Source organism: Protobothrops mucrosquamatus, unplaced genomic scaffold (assembly GCF_001527695.2).
Source record: "Protobothrops mucrosquamatus isolate PMUCROS unplaced genomic scaffold, P.Mucros_1.0 scaffold_61, whole genome shotgun sequence".
Taxonomy (NCBI): Eukaryota; Metazoa; Chordata; class Lepidosauria; order Squamata; family Viperidae; genus Protobothrops; species Protobothrops mucrosquamatus.
The window spans coordinates 40,123-56,852 of NW_015386137.1; the positions used below are offsets into that span (position 1 = coordinate 40,123).

The 16,730-nt window shown below is 47.2% G+C and overlaps 1 protein-coding gene across 1 annotated transcript in view; it reads right to left on the reverse strand.

Annotated features, from left to right (window-relative positions):
• Positions 1-1,699: 1,699 nt before the first annotated feature.
• The window catches only part of LOC107284380 (protein hinderin-like), a gene marked incomplete at its 3' end in the record, with an annotated part of 29,732 nt that continues 14,701 nt past the window's right edge, over positions 1,700-16,730 (reverse strand). Inside the window, exons 2-4 of the mRNA XM_015812428.1 lie at positions 12,489-12,628; positions 4,412-4,506; positions 1,700-1,848 (exon numbers count right to left, since the gene is read on the reverse strand). Of these exons, the coding sequence (XP_015667914.1) occupies positions 1,700-1,848; positions 4,412-4,506; positions 12,489-12,628 (384 nt within the window). The remainder of the gene's footprint in view (positions 1,849-4,411; positions 4,507-12,488; positions 12,629-16,730) is intronic.

A 16,730-nucleotide genomic window follows, 5' to 3' on the forward strand; every position in this document is an offset into this window, starting at 1 on the left:
GGACCTATGGCCATTTTTCACAGTTACAACCTTCCCAGCGTCCCCATGATCATGTGATCAAAATTCGGACGCTTGGCAAATGACTCATATTTATGACGACTGCACTGGCCCCGGGGTCATGTGATCCCCTTTTTGTGACCTTCTGACGAACAAAGTCAAGGGGGAAGCCAGATTCACTTAACAGCTGGGGCAAGCAAGGTCATAAAATGGGGCCAAACTCACTTAAGAACTGTTTTGCTAGCAATGGAAATTTGGGGTTCAATTGTGGTCATAAAGCGAGGACTACCTGTTATACGAATTCAATACTCTAACCCTTTCACCCAACTCTCAGTACACTTCGGATGGACAAAGACTTTGCTTTTTTAAAATAAAAATAGTTTGGATAGAAAAAAATGAGATCAGCTGCAGCCAGGGTGAAAGCTATCAACTGCCAACTCCTACACCCAGCCTCTTCGCACAGTCCACTGGACTGCCAGCTGGTTCAGCTCAACAATTTGCCAGTGTTATTGGAGGCATACAAAAGAAACCTGGACTTCAGAAATGTTGCATTTAAAAAGCTTTGAAGTGAAAGCATGGGGGGAGGGAGGGAGGGAAGGAAGGAAGGAAGGAAGTTCAATTGTTATTGGAAGGAAGGAAGGAAGGAAGGAAGGAAGGAAGGAAGGAGTAAGTTCAATTGTTATTGGAATTTTAGAATTTATAGACAGGAAGGACGGGCGTACGGAAGGAAGGAAGGAAGGAAGGAAGGAAGGAGTAAGTTCAATTGTTATTGGAATTTTAGAGTTTATAGACAGGAAGGAAGGAAGGAAGGAAGGAAGGAAGGAAGGGCCCATCAAAACACTTGACCAATCCCATGGTCTGCCATTTCTCACCAGATTCAAGCCCTCCACAACTTCTGCAAGAGTTGGGGTCGGCTGCAGAAGAACATGGGGTAGCACAGTGATGGTGAACCTTTTAGAGACCGAGTGCCCAAAAATCGCCCCGTCCCCCGTCCCGCCCCGCTGCTCCGCCCCCGTCCTGCCCAGCCCCACCCACCCCGCCTTGCAGGGTCACCCGCCGCCTTCACGGCTGGCCACAGATCGCCCAGTGGCCCTGCAGCGCCATGGTGGCCACACCTTCCGCCCGCGCCCTGCAGCATCATCTGCACGCGACAGGGCACGAGGGCGGAGTCTTGTCCCTGCTGTATGTGCTTGGCCGTGTGCGGGCCGCACCTAGGGGCGATTCTCCTCCAGGGGGGCTGCTGGTGAGGAGGGGGCCATGGGGGAGGCGGGGCTGGGACAACGGCGTGCGTGCCCACAGAGGGGGCTCCGAGTGCCGCCTCTGGCACGCGTGCCATAGGTTCGCCACCACTGGGGTAGCATCTCCCCTAAGGCGAATCTGATGTAGGACAACTAAGCAAGAGAGCCGGGAGGGAGCAGGCCATACAGTGTTTTCCTAATGCGCAGAATTATTTTGTGTGTGTGTGTTATTCTATTCTTTCTACTTTTGACAAATCTCTCCTGCGCAGCAAAACCACATCCTGGGAACAGGTGGGTGGCCGTTTCAAGCTCCTATGAGCCCAGCCAGCACCCGTTGGCAGCCACCTCGGATTGCTTCGGAATGGCAGCACACGGAGAACGTGCGCCCAAGCTATAAATCAGGGCAATTAATTTCTTCCTGGTTGGCTTTTTTCAATTCCACGCCGTCCATTCCCCACTCCCACCCTCCATTGTACCCACGCACACCGAAAGGATATCTTCCCTCTCTTTGATGATGAGCTCATTCTGATCTCCCAGTTGTCTGATCTTCTTCTCAAAGGCCTCCTGCTCGGCTTTCAGCCGCTCCTCCGTCACCTCTTTTTCCTCGCTCACTCTGGGAAAAGGTGAAAAGGACACAGCGCACACACCATCAGACAAATACCCGGGCACCGACAGAACGCCGTGGATTTTGATCAGGACCAGCCTGAAGCCCCTCTACCGCCCACCTCCCACATTTTCACGATTCCTGCTGCTTCTGCTCGTCATAAATAGAAGGGGCCGATCAAGGGTTCGGTTTGGTTGTGTTGCTGCTGCCATTGGGGGGGGGGAGTGTGTGATTTGTATATTGTGGATATTTAATGTTGTAAGCTGCCCCAGACACTTGTGAGTTGGGAGGGGGGTGTCGTGTAAATTTGTTTAATAAATAAAGATACCGACAGAAGATCATAATTGTAACTCGGGGTTGAACTGTGTGGGGTGCTGGATGCTTTCTGAGCTTTGTTGTTTCCTTGTTGTTTCCAGCTGGCTTTTGTGACTAAGGTGGGACTAGAATTCCCCCTCTCCTGGCGACTGGCCCACCCAACTGGCTTTCATATCTAAGACAGGACTAGAACTCATAATCTTCTGGTGATTGGTCAAAAGTCAGTCAGCTTTTATGCCTAAAATGGAACTAGAACTCACCGTCTCCTGGTGACTGACCCAAAGACACCCAGCTGGCTTTTGTGCCTAAGGCAGGACTAGAACTCCCAGTCTCCTGGTGATTGGCTGAAAGTGACTCAGTTGATTTTCATGCCTTTCCAAGGCGGGACTAGAACTCCCAGTCTCCTGGTGATTGGCTGAAAGCGACTCAGTTGATTTTCATGCCTTTCCAAGGCGGGACTAGAACTCCCAGTCTCCTGGTGATTGGCTGAAAGCGACTCAGTTGATTTTCATGCCTTTCCAAGGCGGGACTAGAACTCCCAGCCTCCTGGAGATTGGCTGAAAGCGACTCAGTTGATTTTCATGCCTTTCCAAGGCGGGACTAGAACTCCCAGCCTCCTGGTGATTGGCTGAAAGCGACTCAGTTGATTTTCATGCCTTTCCAAGGCGGGACTAGAACTCCCAGTCTCCTGGTGATTGGCTGAAAGCGACTCAGTTGATTTTCATGCCTTTCCAAGGCGGGACTAGAACTCCCAGTCTCCTGGTGATTGGCTGAAAGCGACTCAGTTGATTTTCATGCCTTTCCAAGGCGGGACTAGAACTCCCAGTCTCCTGGTGATTGGCTGAAAGTGACCCAGCCGGCTTCCCAAACTGGCACCTTCCATATTGAGAGCAAGCTGCATGACGGCTGCTGGAACTATAACTCCCAGAATTTCCAGGCGCCAGGGATTCTGATCCTAAGGCATCGAGATGGTACTGGGAAGTGGAAAGTGGTTTAAGAGTCTCCTCTGGCAAAGCTCGTACTAGCATTTTTGGCTATTAGATATGTTTGCCGCCTGAAAATTTTTAATAAAAATAATAATAAAGGTGGGATAAACGTAATTTTTTTTTACCGAACTTTTTATTGAAATCAAATTAGCTGTTTTCACTCCCGTCCCTAAACTTGGATAGGTTGGCCTGAGTAAGTTGTGTAAATCCAGCTACTGTGGTATGTAAATAGTGGTGTTTTACGCTATTCAGCAATGCATGGGTGAGATAGATAGTCTGGTCTAGTAGTTACGGCATCAGGCCAAAAATCAGAAGATGGTAAATTCTACTCAGTGATGGAGTATCTACAACTTCTGCAGGCAAATCATTCTATTGATTAATTGTTCTGTCAGGAAATTTCACATCTAGATTGGATCTCTCTTTGATTAATTTCCATCCATTGCTTCTTGTCCTGCCTTCAGGCGCTTTGGAGAATAGCTTGACTGCCTCTTCTTTGTGGCAACCCCTGAGATACTGGAAGTCTGCCATCATGTCCCCCCTCGTCCTTCTTTTCATTAAACTAGACGTACCCAATTCCAGCAACTGTTCCTTATATGCTTTAGCCTCCAGTCCCCTGATCATCTTGGTTGCTCTTCTCTGCACTCTTTCCAGAGTCTCAACATCCTTTTTATATCGTGGTGACCAAAACTGGATGCAGTATTCCAAGTGTGGCCTTACCAAGGCCTTGTAAAATGGTATTAACACTTCACATGATTTTGATTCTATCCCTCTGTTAATGCAGGCTAGCACTGATGGTGAGTTCTAATCTTGCCTTAGGCAGGAAATCCAGCTTGTGATTCTCAGGCCGATCACCAGGAGATCGTGAATTCTAGTCCCACCTTAAGCATGAAAGCCGGCTGGGTGACTTTGGGCCAAACCACCGAGAGACTGCGAGTTCTAATCCCGCCTGAGGCACGAAAGCCGGATGGGTCACCTTGCACCACTCAATCTCTCTCAGCACAACTCACCTGCCAGGGTTGTTATGGTTGTGAGGAAAATAAAAGGAAAGAGTGTTAGGTAGATTCGCCACTTTGAGTTGTTTATTAAAAATAATAAAAGGCGGGATAGAAATGAAGTAAGTAAGCAAATAAGTTTGCAGCAGGGGAGACCTTTAGTCAGCTTTCTGTGATCGCTCGGAGACATTGAGTTAACACACTTTGAATAAAGAGACACTCTTCCACTTCACAAAACAATAAGTGGGAAGGAAGTTCTCACACGCAGTTTATCCTCACCTTGCAAGCTCCTTAATTAAGTTCGCGATGCGCCTTTTGTCTTCGGGGCATAAATCCTTTAAAGAAGCACTTTTCGGTTCTCCCTTGTCCGACCCCTAAAATTTAAAAAATCAACATTTACAAAAAGAACTTATTAACGTGGAAAAGAATTGACAATACATGTATTTCAAGCACGAACGGCTGCAGATTCGGCTGAAGATTCAGGCATACTTGAACAGACAAGTGGAAAGAAAAAAAGACACATTTTTACAAACAACTACGGGGATAAATTTCCCCAAATGTTGCTCTGGAAGAGTCACTGTTGGCATTTGCTTCTACAAATAAGCTTCCTCAAGGACTGGAAGGAAGGAAAAAGAGAAGGACTGTGATCTTTGCAGGGGCCTCAGAAATGGGGGTTTGGGCAGGGGGTGCAATCCTATTTTTAACCTTTGGGAATTTATCATCTGTGGCTAATACATTTTTTTTTTTTTTTTGCCAGAAGCAGCAATTGCTTCTGAAGATCTGAGGTGTTACAAGGCTTTTTGAAATGCAAATTACAACTGGAAAAAAAGGGTAAAAGTACATTTTGGATATGTAAAGAAAAAAAAATGAATGATTCAAACTCCCCAAATGACTTCCAAACAAGCTCTTATATACAGCATTTGATTGCAGGGCGAAAACCTGGGCAATTGACAAGTAAAGTTTCGTCCCATAATTCTAGCTGCAAATTCCAAAATACACTAAACGTCATTGCAACGTCCCATTCTGCTCTTGGGATGAGTCTTTAGGCCTCACACGGCCCACCAAATTGCTAGTTAGAGCATCGAAAAGCCAGAGTACCTGTAGATATCTAATATTACATACTGTATATTAACAGCAGCAAGAATTGTATTTGCCCAACATTGGAAAAATGAAAACTTACCAACTGAAGAAGTACTAATTAAGAAAATTCTAGAGTGTGCAGAAATGGATAGACTGACTTTAGAGATTAAAGAGAAAGAAGATTCAGTGTATTTGCATGGGATAATTTCTATCAATGGCTAGAAAAACGAGTCAGAGAGAAAGGGATGTGATATGTAAGTTTGAATATATATTAGCAAGAAGAAGGCAACTGAGTGATGAATTAACATATTGTTTATGATAATTAACTATATCTATTATGGTTAGTTAAATACATGTACCCAGACATTATGCTGTTTGCTAAATATTGAAAATGTTACTTGGAAAAACCCCAACCTTAACCCAAATCCCAACCCTAATCCCGACCCCACCCTATCCCTAACCCTATAAAAACTAATAAAATCTATATATATATATGTGTGTGTGTGTATGTGTGTGTGTGTGTGTGTTTTCAAAATTTGGATTGCCAACAAAGAATTAAGGGAGAACTGGAATAGCCATTTCGAACTTTTTAGTTCTTTTCAACCAGACATACCCTTCTGAGATTCGAACCTGGGCTGTCTGCATGTTAAGCAGATGTATTAACCTCTAGGCCACAGGCTCTTTCTCACTTTGTCAGCTATGAGACAGGGGAGAAGAATTATCTTGAGTTTGGTGCACCCTGTCGGCCCAAATATGGGAGAAAGGAATCTTTTGCCTGTATCAGCTCAAACTAGAACCATCCACAGGCAGCAGTCCCAACTGCGACATCATATATGTTTTCAAAATTTGGATTGCCAACAAAGAATTAAGGGAGAACTGGAATAGCCATTTCGAACTTTTTAGTTCTTTTCAACCAGACATACCCTTCTGAGATTCGAACCTGGGCTGTCTGCATGTTAAGCAGACAGCCCAGTAAAAATTAGAAAGAAAAAGGGACGATGACATCATTGGTACTCTGGCTTTATATATAAAGCCAGAGTACCAATGATGTCATCGTCCCTTTTTCTTTCTAATTTTTACTCAAAGATTTATTTGCGCTCTTGCGCCACCAGAGGGCGCTGCGCTGCCCAGCAAATTTCTGCTTGCTCCACCAACTTATAAGAAGACTTTTAACAGTTCTTAGTAACCAGATAGGAGTGTTGGAACGCAGCTAGTCCTCAACTTACAACTGAGCCTGACATTTTCACGGGTAAACAAGGCAGTCGTGAAATGAGTCGTGCCCCATTTTATGACCTCCCCCCCCTCTCCGCCAGTTCTTAAGTGGATTACCTGCTCTTTCTAGCACACTAAAAACTTGGCCGATGGCAGGATCTCCATCGTCGGCCTGGCGCCTTGCTGGCATCCTGCCCTCAAAGGGGAAGGGGGGGGAAGGCCTTTGGGGCAAACTACACCTGTGTATCTCATGATGGGAAATGGGGAGAGGGGAGCTGACACGTGAAAAAAAGACCAGAGCATTTTGTATGCCGAGCATCTTTCAGGTGGCTTGCCCTGGCTGTGAAATTCCAGCAGCCTAAACAACCCAGAGTTTCCCACAACACTGCGGCAATCCTGGATTGGGTGGCAGCAGACCGGACATTGGGGGGGTGGGGGGGTGGGATGGGGAAACGGTGGGCTTGGGTCTTTGTATCGCTGAGCAGGAAATTCAGTTTCCTCCTGGCCTTCGTAAAAGTCCTTTTCACTCCATCAGTTGGAGCTGAGGACCGGCTTCCTTAAACGATTGTTCTGGGGCAGGTCTGACAGCTGGAGTATAAAGGTTTTGGGGTTTTTTTAAAATTTTGAGGGGAGGTCCTGCTTTTCATGGTTCCATATATCCATAGGGGCTTGATAGTCATCCTGAGTTCTATTGCACAAGAGGGGTGGCCATATAAATCTTATAAATCAACAAACTAAAATGCCTAGGGAACTGGAGGCTAAAACATATAAGGAACGGTTGCTGGAACTGGGTATGTCTAGTTTAATGAAGAGAAGGACGAGGGGGGACACGATAGCAGCGTTCCAGTATCTCAGGGGCTGCCCCAAAGAAGAGGGAGTCAAGCTATTCTCCAAGGTGCCTGAAGGCAGGACAAGAAGCAACGGATGGAAACTAATCAAGGAGAGAAGCAATCTAGAACTAAGGAGAAACTTCCTGACAGAACAATTAACCAGTGGAACAACCTGCCTCCAGAAGCAGTGAATGCTCCAACACTGGAAGTTTTTAAGAAAAGACTGGACAGCCGTTTGTCTGAAATGGTGTAGGGTTCCTGCCTGGGCAGGGGGTTGGACTCGATGACCTCCAAGGTCCCTTCCAACTTTATTATTATTATTATTATTATTATTATTATTATTATTATTATTATTATTATTATTATTATTATTATTATTATTATTATTATTATTATTATTATTATTATTATTATTAGGCAAGTCCTGCTGTAAATAACAGAATAACAAAGTTGGAAGGGATCTTGGAGGTCAAGTTCAACTCCCTGCTCAAGCAAGAGACCCTGTCCCATGTCAGACGTTGTCCAATCTTTTCTTGAAGGTGACCCCTTTCTTCTTTGTGGCAGCCCTTCAAATACTGGAACACTGCTATCATGTCGTCCCCCCTCGTCCTTCTCTTCGTTAAACTAGACAGACCCAATTCCAGCAACCGTTCCTTATATGTTTTAGCCTCCAGTCCCCTAATCATCTTTGTTGCTCTTCTCTGCACTCTTTTTAGACTCGTCTCAACATCTTTTTTACATCGTGGTGACCAAAGCTGCATGCAGTACTCCAAGTGTGGCCTTACCAAGGCCTTGTAAAGCGGTATTAACCCTTCACATGATCCTCGCGTGCCTGGCTGAGGAATTCTGGGAGTTGAAGTCCACAAGTCATAAAAGGGTCAAGTTTGAAGAACCCTGGGTTAGACAAATCTCATCAACGGCATCTTTCTGGCTTGTTGCTATTTCTTTCAAAGACTTCAAAAGGGAACAAACGTTAACATTTCCAGCCGACTTTGGAATAGATACCAGCGATCAACTTGCACGCAGGGAAGATTCGGGCCACCCCAAGGCCGACGGAGAATTTCATTTCCTTTGATTTTTTTTTTTTAATTTACAACAGCCTTTTCACTCAAACTGCTTCAAATCAAGAGCTCTGGGGTTTTTAACCTGCTCAAATTCTCTATATGTTTTTTTTTTCTTCTTTTTTTAAAAAGACAAGCCGGTTTCCAAGGCTCCGGGCTCACCGTTTGGGGTGCGCGTGCCGTGACACCATGCTCCTCTGTTAACAGAAGACACCGGCAGCTCCCTTTTGCCCCTTGTGAGTCCAAGAATTTCGACACACAATTGCCCCAGGTGAAGGATCACGTCAGGGTTTCTGTTTTGGCGACTTGGGTTTCGGGTGCACTTAAGCCAAGCAGATGCTTCTCAAAACACCCGGTAAACCCGCAATTAGAACTCAGGAACTGTTGGGTTCCTAACGCAACACTCGGCACACCTGAGCGCAGAAAGAAAAACACAGTCTGCAGGAGAAGATAAGCACCTTCCCCTGCTGAGATTCACTTAGCCCCAGGCCTCTTGGCATTTTGCAAATCCCTGAAGCCCGGATGTTCCCTGGAGGTTGGCTGAGCCTGTTGATGGGATTTTTCTCAGCAGGGTTTAAGTTTGCATGAATGGGCACACTGGCTGAGGAATTCTGGGAGTTGAAGTCCACAAGTCATAAAAGGGCCAAGTTTGAAGACCCCTGGTATAGGGTCTCCTGCTTCAGCACAGGGCTAGACTAGAACAGGGCTTTTCAACCAGTGGTACGGGTACCACCTGTGGTACATTGGCACCTGGGAGGTGGTATGCGACCATCCCAGAAAAATGGTAGCAGGGGAGGGGAATGAGCTGAACCAGTGGCAGCACCGCACAAGCCTGAGCGAGAGATGGCTGGAGCTGCAGGGCTGTCAGGACTCAGCAGAAGCGCCAGGATCAGCTCTTCTTCGGGGTTGTCAGGACTCAGCGGAAGCACCAGGATCAGCGCAAGGCTCCAGCTGGAGCTCGGCGCTGATCCTGGTGCTTCTGCTGAGCCCAGAAGAAGCACCAATCAGCTGGAGCTCAGCACTGATCCTGGCACTTCTGCTGAGCCCTGAAGAAGCGCCGATCAGCTGGAATGTTGCAGCCTCTCCAGGGTCTTGTGATTTACATTCAGATGCTTGGCAACTGATTCATATTTATGACGGTCACAGTGTCCCGGGGTCATGTGAAGGGACCAAAACCTGCTGCAACCACCCAGCAGATGGGGGGAATAAAAATCAAACACCCCCCCACCCCACCCCCGCTGCCAATCCTCAACAGAAATGCTCACAACAATGAAAACCTCGGACAGGAGGAAGAGCGCCGCCGGGCGGGCAGGCAGGTGTCTTGCTCGGCTGTGGCTTGGGGGGCACTTTTTTCAGTGCCACTGTAACTTCGAACAGTCACTAAGCGAACTATTGTAAGTCGAGGACTACCTGTACTTTATCCCTTTTTTTCTTTTTTGGGGGGGTCATGAAGTTTTTGACACCTTGCTAGGCGACTGGTGGTCCTCGGATGTTGCTATATCCTAAAAGTGGTACAATGGGTGAAAAGGTTGAAAAGCCCTGGACTAGAAGACCTCCAAGGTCCCTTCCAGCCCATTGGTCACCAGATATCCAGGAACTCCCACCCCTAGCATGGTCCTTGTTGACCCAAGTGATGACCAATCCGGCATTAGTTTTTGCAAATAACGTTCCACCCATATTTTTTATGGGAGAGACGCTCTTTGTCTGACTCCTCCGATGAGATCTGTTCAGTAGGGTGGAACCTCTGGCCTAGCTCTCATCTTCATCAGAGCACACAAGCCCCATGACCACATTAAGGGAGTGCCTCCCTGAGGGAATCTCTCATTATTATATTTTTAACTCCTGTTGTTATTTACGTCTTTTATTATTACTTATTACTGCAACTTACATGACCCTTCACCACATATTCATGATGCTGGATGGGTAACGACAGTAAAAAAAAACAAACCTCATAAAAAAGACAACTATGAAAAAAAGCACACAAGTAATCAACAGAATTAAAAAAAAATCACAGAGAGAACCAGTAACAACAAATCAACATGCCCACCTCTGCCATATTACTGGATGCTATGCATGGTTGACAAATCTGCATCTGAAAGGCCTTGCAAAAAGCCTGTAACAGGATCACAGAGCTGGAAGGGACCTTGAAGGTCTTCCAGTCCAACCCTTCCCCTCCCCAAAGAAACTCTATACTAGGGATAGGCAACTTTGGCTCTTTTATGACTCGTGGACTTCAACTCCCAGAATTCCTGAGCCAGCATGGCTCAGCTTGGATAGCTCTCCCTTTCCCCTCAGCGTGGCTGGCTCAGGAATTCTGGGAGTTGAAGTCCACGAGTCCTAAAAGAGCCAAGGTGGCCTACCCCTGCTCTATACCATTTCAGACAAATGGCTGTCTGGTCTCTTCTTCAAAGTGATGGGTCCCTCGCAACTTCTGGAGGCAAGCCGTTCCGCTGGTTGATTGTTCTCAATGTCAGGAAATTTCTCCTTAGATCTTAAGTTGGTTCTCTCCTCGATTAGTTTTCACCCGTTGCTTCTTGTCCTGCCTTCAGGTGCTTTTTGGTTGACCCCCCTCTTCTTTGTGGCAGCCCCTGAGATACTGGAAGACTGCTATCACGTCACTCCTAGTCCTTCTTTTCATTAAACTAGACATGTACAATCCCTGCAACCGTTGTTCGTATGTTTTCGCCTCCAATCCTCTGATCAACTTTGTTGCTCTTCTCTGTACCCTTCCCAGAGTCTCAACATCTTTTTGATATCGTGACGACCAAAATTGGATGCAATATTAGAAGTGTGGCCTTACCAAAGCATAATAAAGGGGTAGAAACCCCTGTAGGATCGGGGTCAATCTAATAGCTGGGGAAGGGAATGGTCTTCCAAAAAGGGGTACACTCTTCCTGCCCCGACTCCAATGGGACTCCATTAACAGACAGGACTCGAAGCATGCTTGTCCTGGCAGATCTAAAGGCCATAAAGCAGTGATGGCGAACCTTTTAGAGCAGTGTTCTCAACCTTTTTAATGCCGTGACCCCCAACTGGTCGTAAGTCGAGGACTAAACCGGTCGTAAGTCGAGGACTAAACTGGTCGTAAGTCGAGGACTTTCCCTGCCCGGGAGCCCCACGCATGTGTGGTTCCGCCCCCTGCGCCGGCCGAGGCGTAGCTGGCAAGCGGCAGAGACGGAGCAGGCCGACCACCAGCTGGCCCAGCACAAGGGAGGTAAGGCACCCGCCGGAGAAGGGGGAAAAAAAATGGCGGACAGCCTTGCTTGGCGACCCCCTTGAAATGGTCGATCGACCCCAAATGGGGTCGCGACCCATAGGTTGAGAACCGCTGTTTTAGAGACCGAGTGCCCAAACCGCAACCCCAAACCCACTTATTTATCACAAAGTGCCAGGGCCACATCAGCATTGTGATGCCCTCATGGGGGGGGGCAGGGTGGCGCCTCTGAACGCCACCTCTGGCACGCAAAAACTGGGGGCACAAAAATGGGCCACCATGCTGCAAGGCGCAAAAACCAGACGTGCCGTGGGGTGCAGATACAAGGCGCTGCACCATGCAAGAACGGAGCAGGGATAGTATCACGCAGGCACTAGCCCCGCCCCATTTGCAGCACGTTTGTGCTCGCGGCCCCGTGCATGCATGCATGCATGCATGTAAAATGCTTCCCCCTCCTAATGGTTGGTGACCTCTGCTCTACCACCTCTACTCAAGCTTGCTAGTCGGTCGCTTCACTGTGCTGGGCGAGGCTCCTGCTCTGGGCAGCAGTGGTGGCCTGATGCACCTGCTGCTGGTGGCGGTGGCGCGTGTGCCAACAGAGAGGGCTCTGAGTGCCGCCTTTGGCACGCATGCCATAGGTTCACCACCACTGCCATAAAGGTTTGTGTATAACAGAATACTAGAGTTGGAAGGGACCTTTGAGGTCTTCTAGTCCAACCCCCTGCTCGAGCAGGAAACCCCCATCCCATTTCAGACCATCGCTTCTTAAAAAACCTCCAGGGATGGAGCACCCACCACTTCTGGAGGCAAGTCGTTCAGAATTGGAGACGGCTGGTCCTTCAAATACGCCACCCGACTCCCGCTAATGTTGAGTGGCTAGCTGCACAAGCCCACCACGTGGGCAAACGTGAGCCGCGGTGTCCTCCTGCTGCTGCTCTAACAGGAAAAGCCCAACCCACCTGCTGCCCAGCTTCTTCTCCAATCCTTTTCAGGACCTCCATTGGGGCCGGATTCAAATCCACAGCTGCTCTGGCCTTCGCTGCGGTCTTCTGCCCTTTCCGCAGTTGCCTGGGTCTCAAATTCCTCTCGTCAGAAACTCCTGCAGATTGAACGAAGAAGAAGACCAGGAAGTTTTCCAGTTGTTCTTACGAGGCGTCTCCCTCAACTTTTCCAGTGAAAAGGAGGAACTACAAAAACAATAAAACGTTCACCGGAAATCTCATATATCTCATCTCCTCTCATCTCTCTCTCTCTCTCTCTCTTTCTGTTTTTCCTACTTCTCTTTTTCCTTTTTTTCTTTCTCTCTCTTTTGCCTTCCCTGCTTCTGTCTCTCATTTTGTTTCTCTCTCTCGTTTTCCGTTTCTCTTTTTCCTACTTCTCTGTCATTTTCCATTTTTTTCTCTTTTGCTTTCCCTGTTTCTCTCTCTCTTGCTTTCCCTGCTTCTCTCTATTTCCTGTTTTGTTCTCTCTTTCTCATTTTCCCTGTTTGTTTTTCCTATTTCTCTCTATTTTCTATTTTTCTTTCTCTCTTTTGCTTTCCCTGATTCTCTCATTTCCTGTTTCTTTTTCCATTTCTGTTTTTCCTACTTCTCTCATTTTCTGTTCTTCCTCTTTTGCTTTCCCTGCTTCTCTCTCATTTCCTGTTTCTCTCTTTTTCCATTTGTTTTTCCTACTTCTCTCTTTTTCCTTTCTTTTTTGCTTTCCCTGCTTCTCTCTCTCATTTCATGTTTCACTCTGTTTTTCCTACTCTCATTTTCCCTTCTCTCTCTCTCTCTCTCTCTCTCTCTCTTTCTCTCACTCACACACACAACCACACAAACCGATTTATCACACATTTAGGCTTTTCAAGATTCCCATAAAGGCAACACTGTAAAATTTATTTGTTAAAGATTTATTGGCTTTTGATTGTTATCGCACCTGGCGCTTTTCAATACTTCTCTTCATAAAGATAAGTTCGATTAATTTATGGACCAAGCTCACATAATTTTTAATTACTCACCTCAAGAGTTGTTTAATCAACGTCACAATGTTATGTGCTAATGTTGGGTTTAGCTACTATCTTTCCTTCTGCTATTTTTAAAATTGGAAATTGTCTGGAATCTTTCCAAGCAAGCCACATACCAGGAGAAGGGAGGGGTGAGGTGAGGTGGGATCAGATGGACTGGAATGGACTGGACAAGACAGGGATGGGAGGGATGAACTGGGATGGACAGGACAGGGATGGATGAACTGGAATTGACTGGGATGGACAGGACAGGGATGAGATGGATGGACTGGGATGGACAGGATAGGGATGGGATGAACTGGGATGGACTGGGATGGACAGGACAGGGATAAGATGAATGGGATGGACAGGGATGGGATGGGACGGATGAACTGGAATTGACTGGGATGGACAGGACAGGGATGGGATGAACTTGGATGGACAGGGATGGGATGAGACAGATGAACTGGAATTGACTGGGATGGACAGGACAGGGATGGGATGAACTGGGATGGACAGNGCATTTTGCAAATCCCTGAAGCCCGGATGTTCCCTGGAGGTTGGCTGAGCCTGTTGATGGGATTTTTCTCAGCAGGGTTTAAGTTTGCATGAATGGGCACACTGGCTGAGGAATTCTGGGAGTTGAAGTCCACAAGTCATAAAAGGGCCAAGTTTGAAGACCCCTGGTATAGGGTCTCCTGCTTCAGCACAGGGCTAGATTAGAACAGGGCTTTTCAACCAGTGGTACGGGTACCACCTGTGGTACATTGGCACCTGGCAGGTGGTACGCGACCATCCTAGAAAAGTGGGTAGCGGGGGAGGGGAATGAGCTGAACCGGTGGCAGCACCACACAAGCCTGAGCGAGAGATGGCTGGAGCTGCAGGGCTGTCAGGGCTCAGTGGAAGCGCCAGGATCAGTGCCAGGCTCCAGCTGGAGCTTGGCGCTGATCCTGACGCTTCTGCTGAGCCCAGAAGAAGCGCCAATCAGCTGGAATGTTGCAGCCTCTCCAGGGTCTTGTGATTTACATTCAGATGCTTGGCAACTGATTCATATTTATGACGGTCACAGTGTCCCGGGGTCATGTGAAGGGACCAAAACCTGCTGCAACCACCCAGCAGACAGGGGGAATAAAAACCAAACACCCCCCCACCCCACCCCTGCTGCCAATCCTCAACAGAAATGCTCACAACAACGGAAACCTCGGACAGGAGGAAGAGCGCCGCCGGGCGGGCAGGCAGGTGTCTTTCTCGGCTGTGGCTTGGGGGGCACTTTTTTCAGTGCCATTCTAACTTCAAACAGTCAGTAAGCAAACTGTTGTAAGTCGAGGACTACCTGTACTTTATCACTTTTTTCCTTTTTTTTTTTTGGTCATCAGGTTTTTGACACCTTGCTAGGCGACTGGTGGTACTCGGATGTTGCCATATCCTAAAAGTGGTACAATGGGTGAAAAGGTTGAAAAGGTTGAAAAGCCCTGGACTAGAAGACCTCCAAGGTCCCTTCCAGTACTATTCTGATTAATTGCAGCCCATTGGTCACCAGATATCCAGGAACTCCAACCCCTAGCATGGTCCTTGTTGACCCAAGTGATAACCAATCCGGCATTGGTTTTTGCAAATAACGTTCCACCATATTTTTTATGGGAGAGACGCTCTTTGCCTGACTCCTCCGATGAGATCTGTTCAGTATGGTGGAACCTCTGGCCTAGCTCTCATCTTCATCAGAGCACACAAGCCCCATGACCACATTAAGGGAGTGCCTCCCTGAGGGAATCTCTCATTATTATATTTTTAACTCCTGTTGTTGTTTACGTGTTTGATTATTACTTATTACTGCAACTTACATGACCCTTCACCACAAATTCATGATGCTGGATGGGTAACGACAATTAAAAAAAAAACCTCATAAAAAAGACAACTATGAAAAAAAAGCACACAAGTAATCAACAGAATTAAAAAAACACAGAGAGAACCAGTAACAACAAATCAACGTGCCCACCCCTGTATAGGCTCTGCCACATTACTGGATGCTATGCATGGTTGACAAATCTGCATCTGAAAGGCCTTGCAAAAAGCCTGTAACAGGACTACAGAGCTGGAAGGGACCATGAAGGTCCTCTAGTCCAACCCTCCCCACCCCAAAAGAGACTCTATACCAGGGATAGGCAACTTTGGCTCTTTTATGACTCGTGGACTTCAATTCCCAGAATTCCTGAGCCAGCATGGCTCAGCTTGGAAACCTCTCCCTTTCCCCTCAGCATGGCTGGCTCAGGAATTCTGGGAGTTGAAGTCCACGAGTCATAAAAGAGCCAAGGTTGCCTACTCCTGCCCTATACGATTCCAGACAAATGGCTGTCTGGTCTCTTCTTCAAAGTGATGGGTCCCTCACAATGTCTGGAGGCAAGCCGTTCCGCTGGTTGATTGTTCTCAATGTCAGGAAATTTCTCCTTAGATCTTAAGTTGGTTCTCTCCTCGATTAGTTTCCACCCGTTGCTTCTTGTCCTGCCTTCAGGTGCTTTTTTGGTTGACCCCCCCCTTCTTTGTGGCAGCCCCTGAGATATTGGAACGCTGCTATCACGTCACTCCTAGTCCTTCTTTTCATTAAACTAGACATGTACAATCCCTGCAACCGTTCTTCGTATTTTTTAGCCTCCGATCCTCTGATCAACTTTGTTGCTCTTCTCTGTACCCTTCCCAGAGTCTCAACATCTTTTTGATGTCGTGACGGCCAAAATTGGATGCAATACTGCAAGTGTGGCCTTACCAAGGCATAGTAAAGGGGTACAAACCCCTTGTTCTATCCCAGCCTATTGCCGTCCTTGTTAGAGGCACAAGGAAACAAACCCCTGCTGATACAATAGGCTGGAGACTTTAAAACAAAACAAAATCCCTTTTATTTGGGTGACAAACCTGTCAATAAGTCCAAAACACAAACAGCAAAACTCAAGTCCAAAGGAAGGAAATAGTCCACAGGAACACGTTGCAAACAAGACGAACAGACCAGGATTCCAAGAAGCACTGTGCAAACGGTTGCCTTCAGCAACCAGCACCGCCCACACCTCCCCTTTTTATACAGCAATCCCAGGGTGTTGCCTCTCATTGCCTTCTCCGTTTACTTTGGAGTTGTCGCATAGACTGCTGTTGTTTTTCTCTTGCTAATTGACGACGCCTGCGAGCATCAATTAGCACATCCAGGTGTGAGCCTTCCGAATCTGACTCA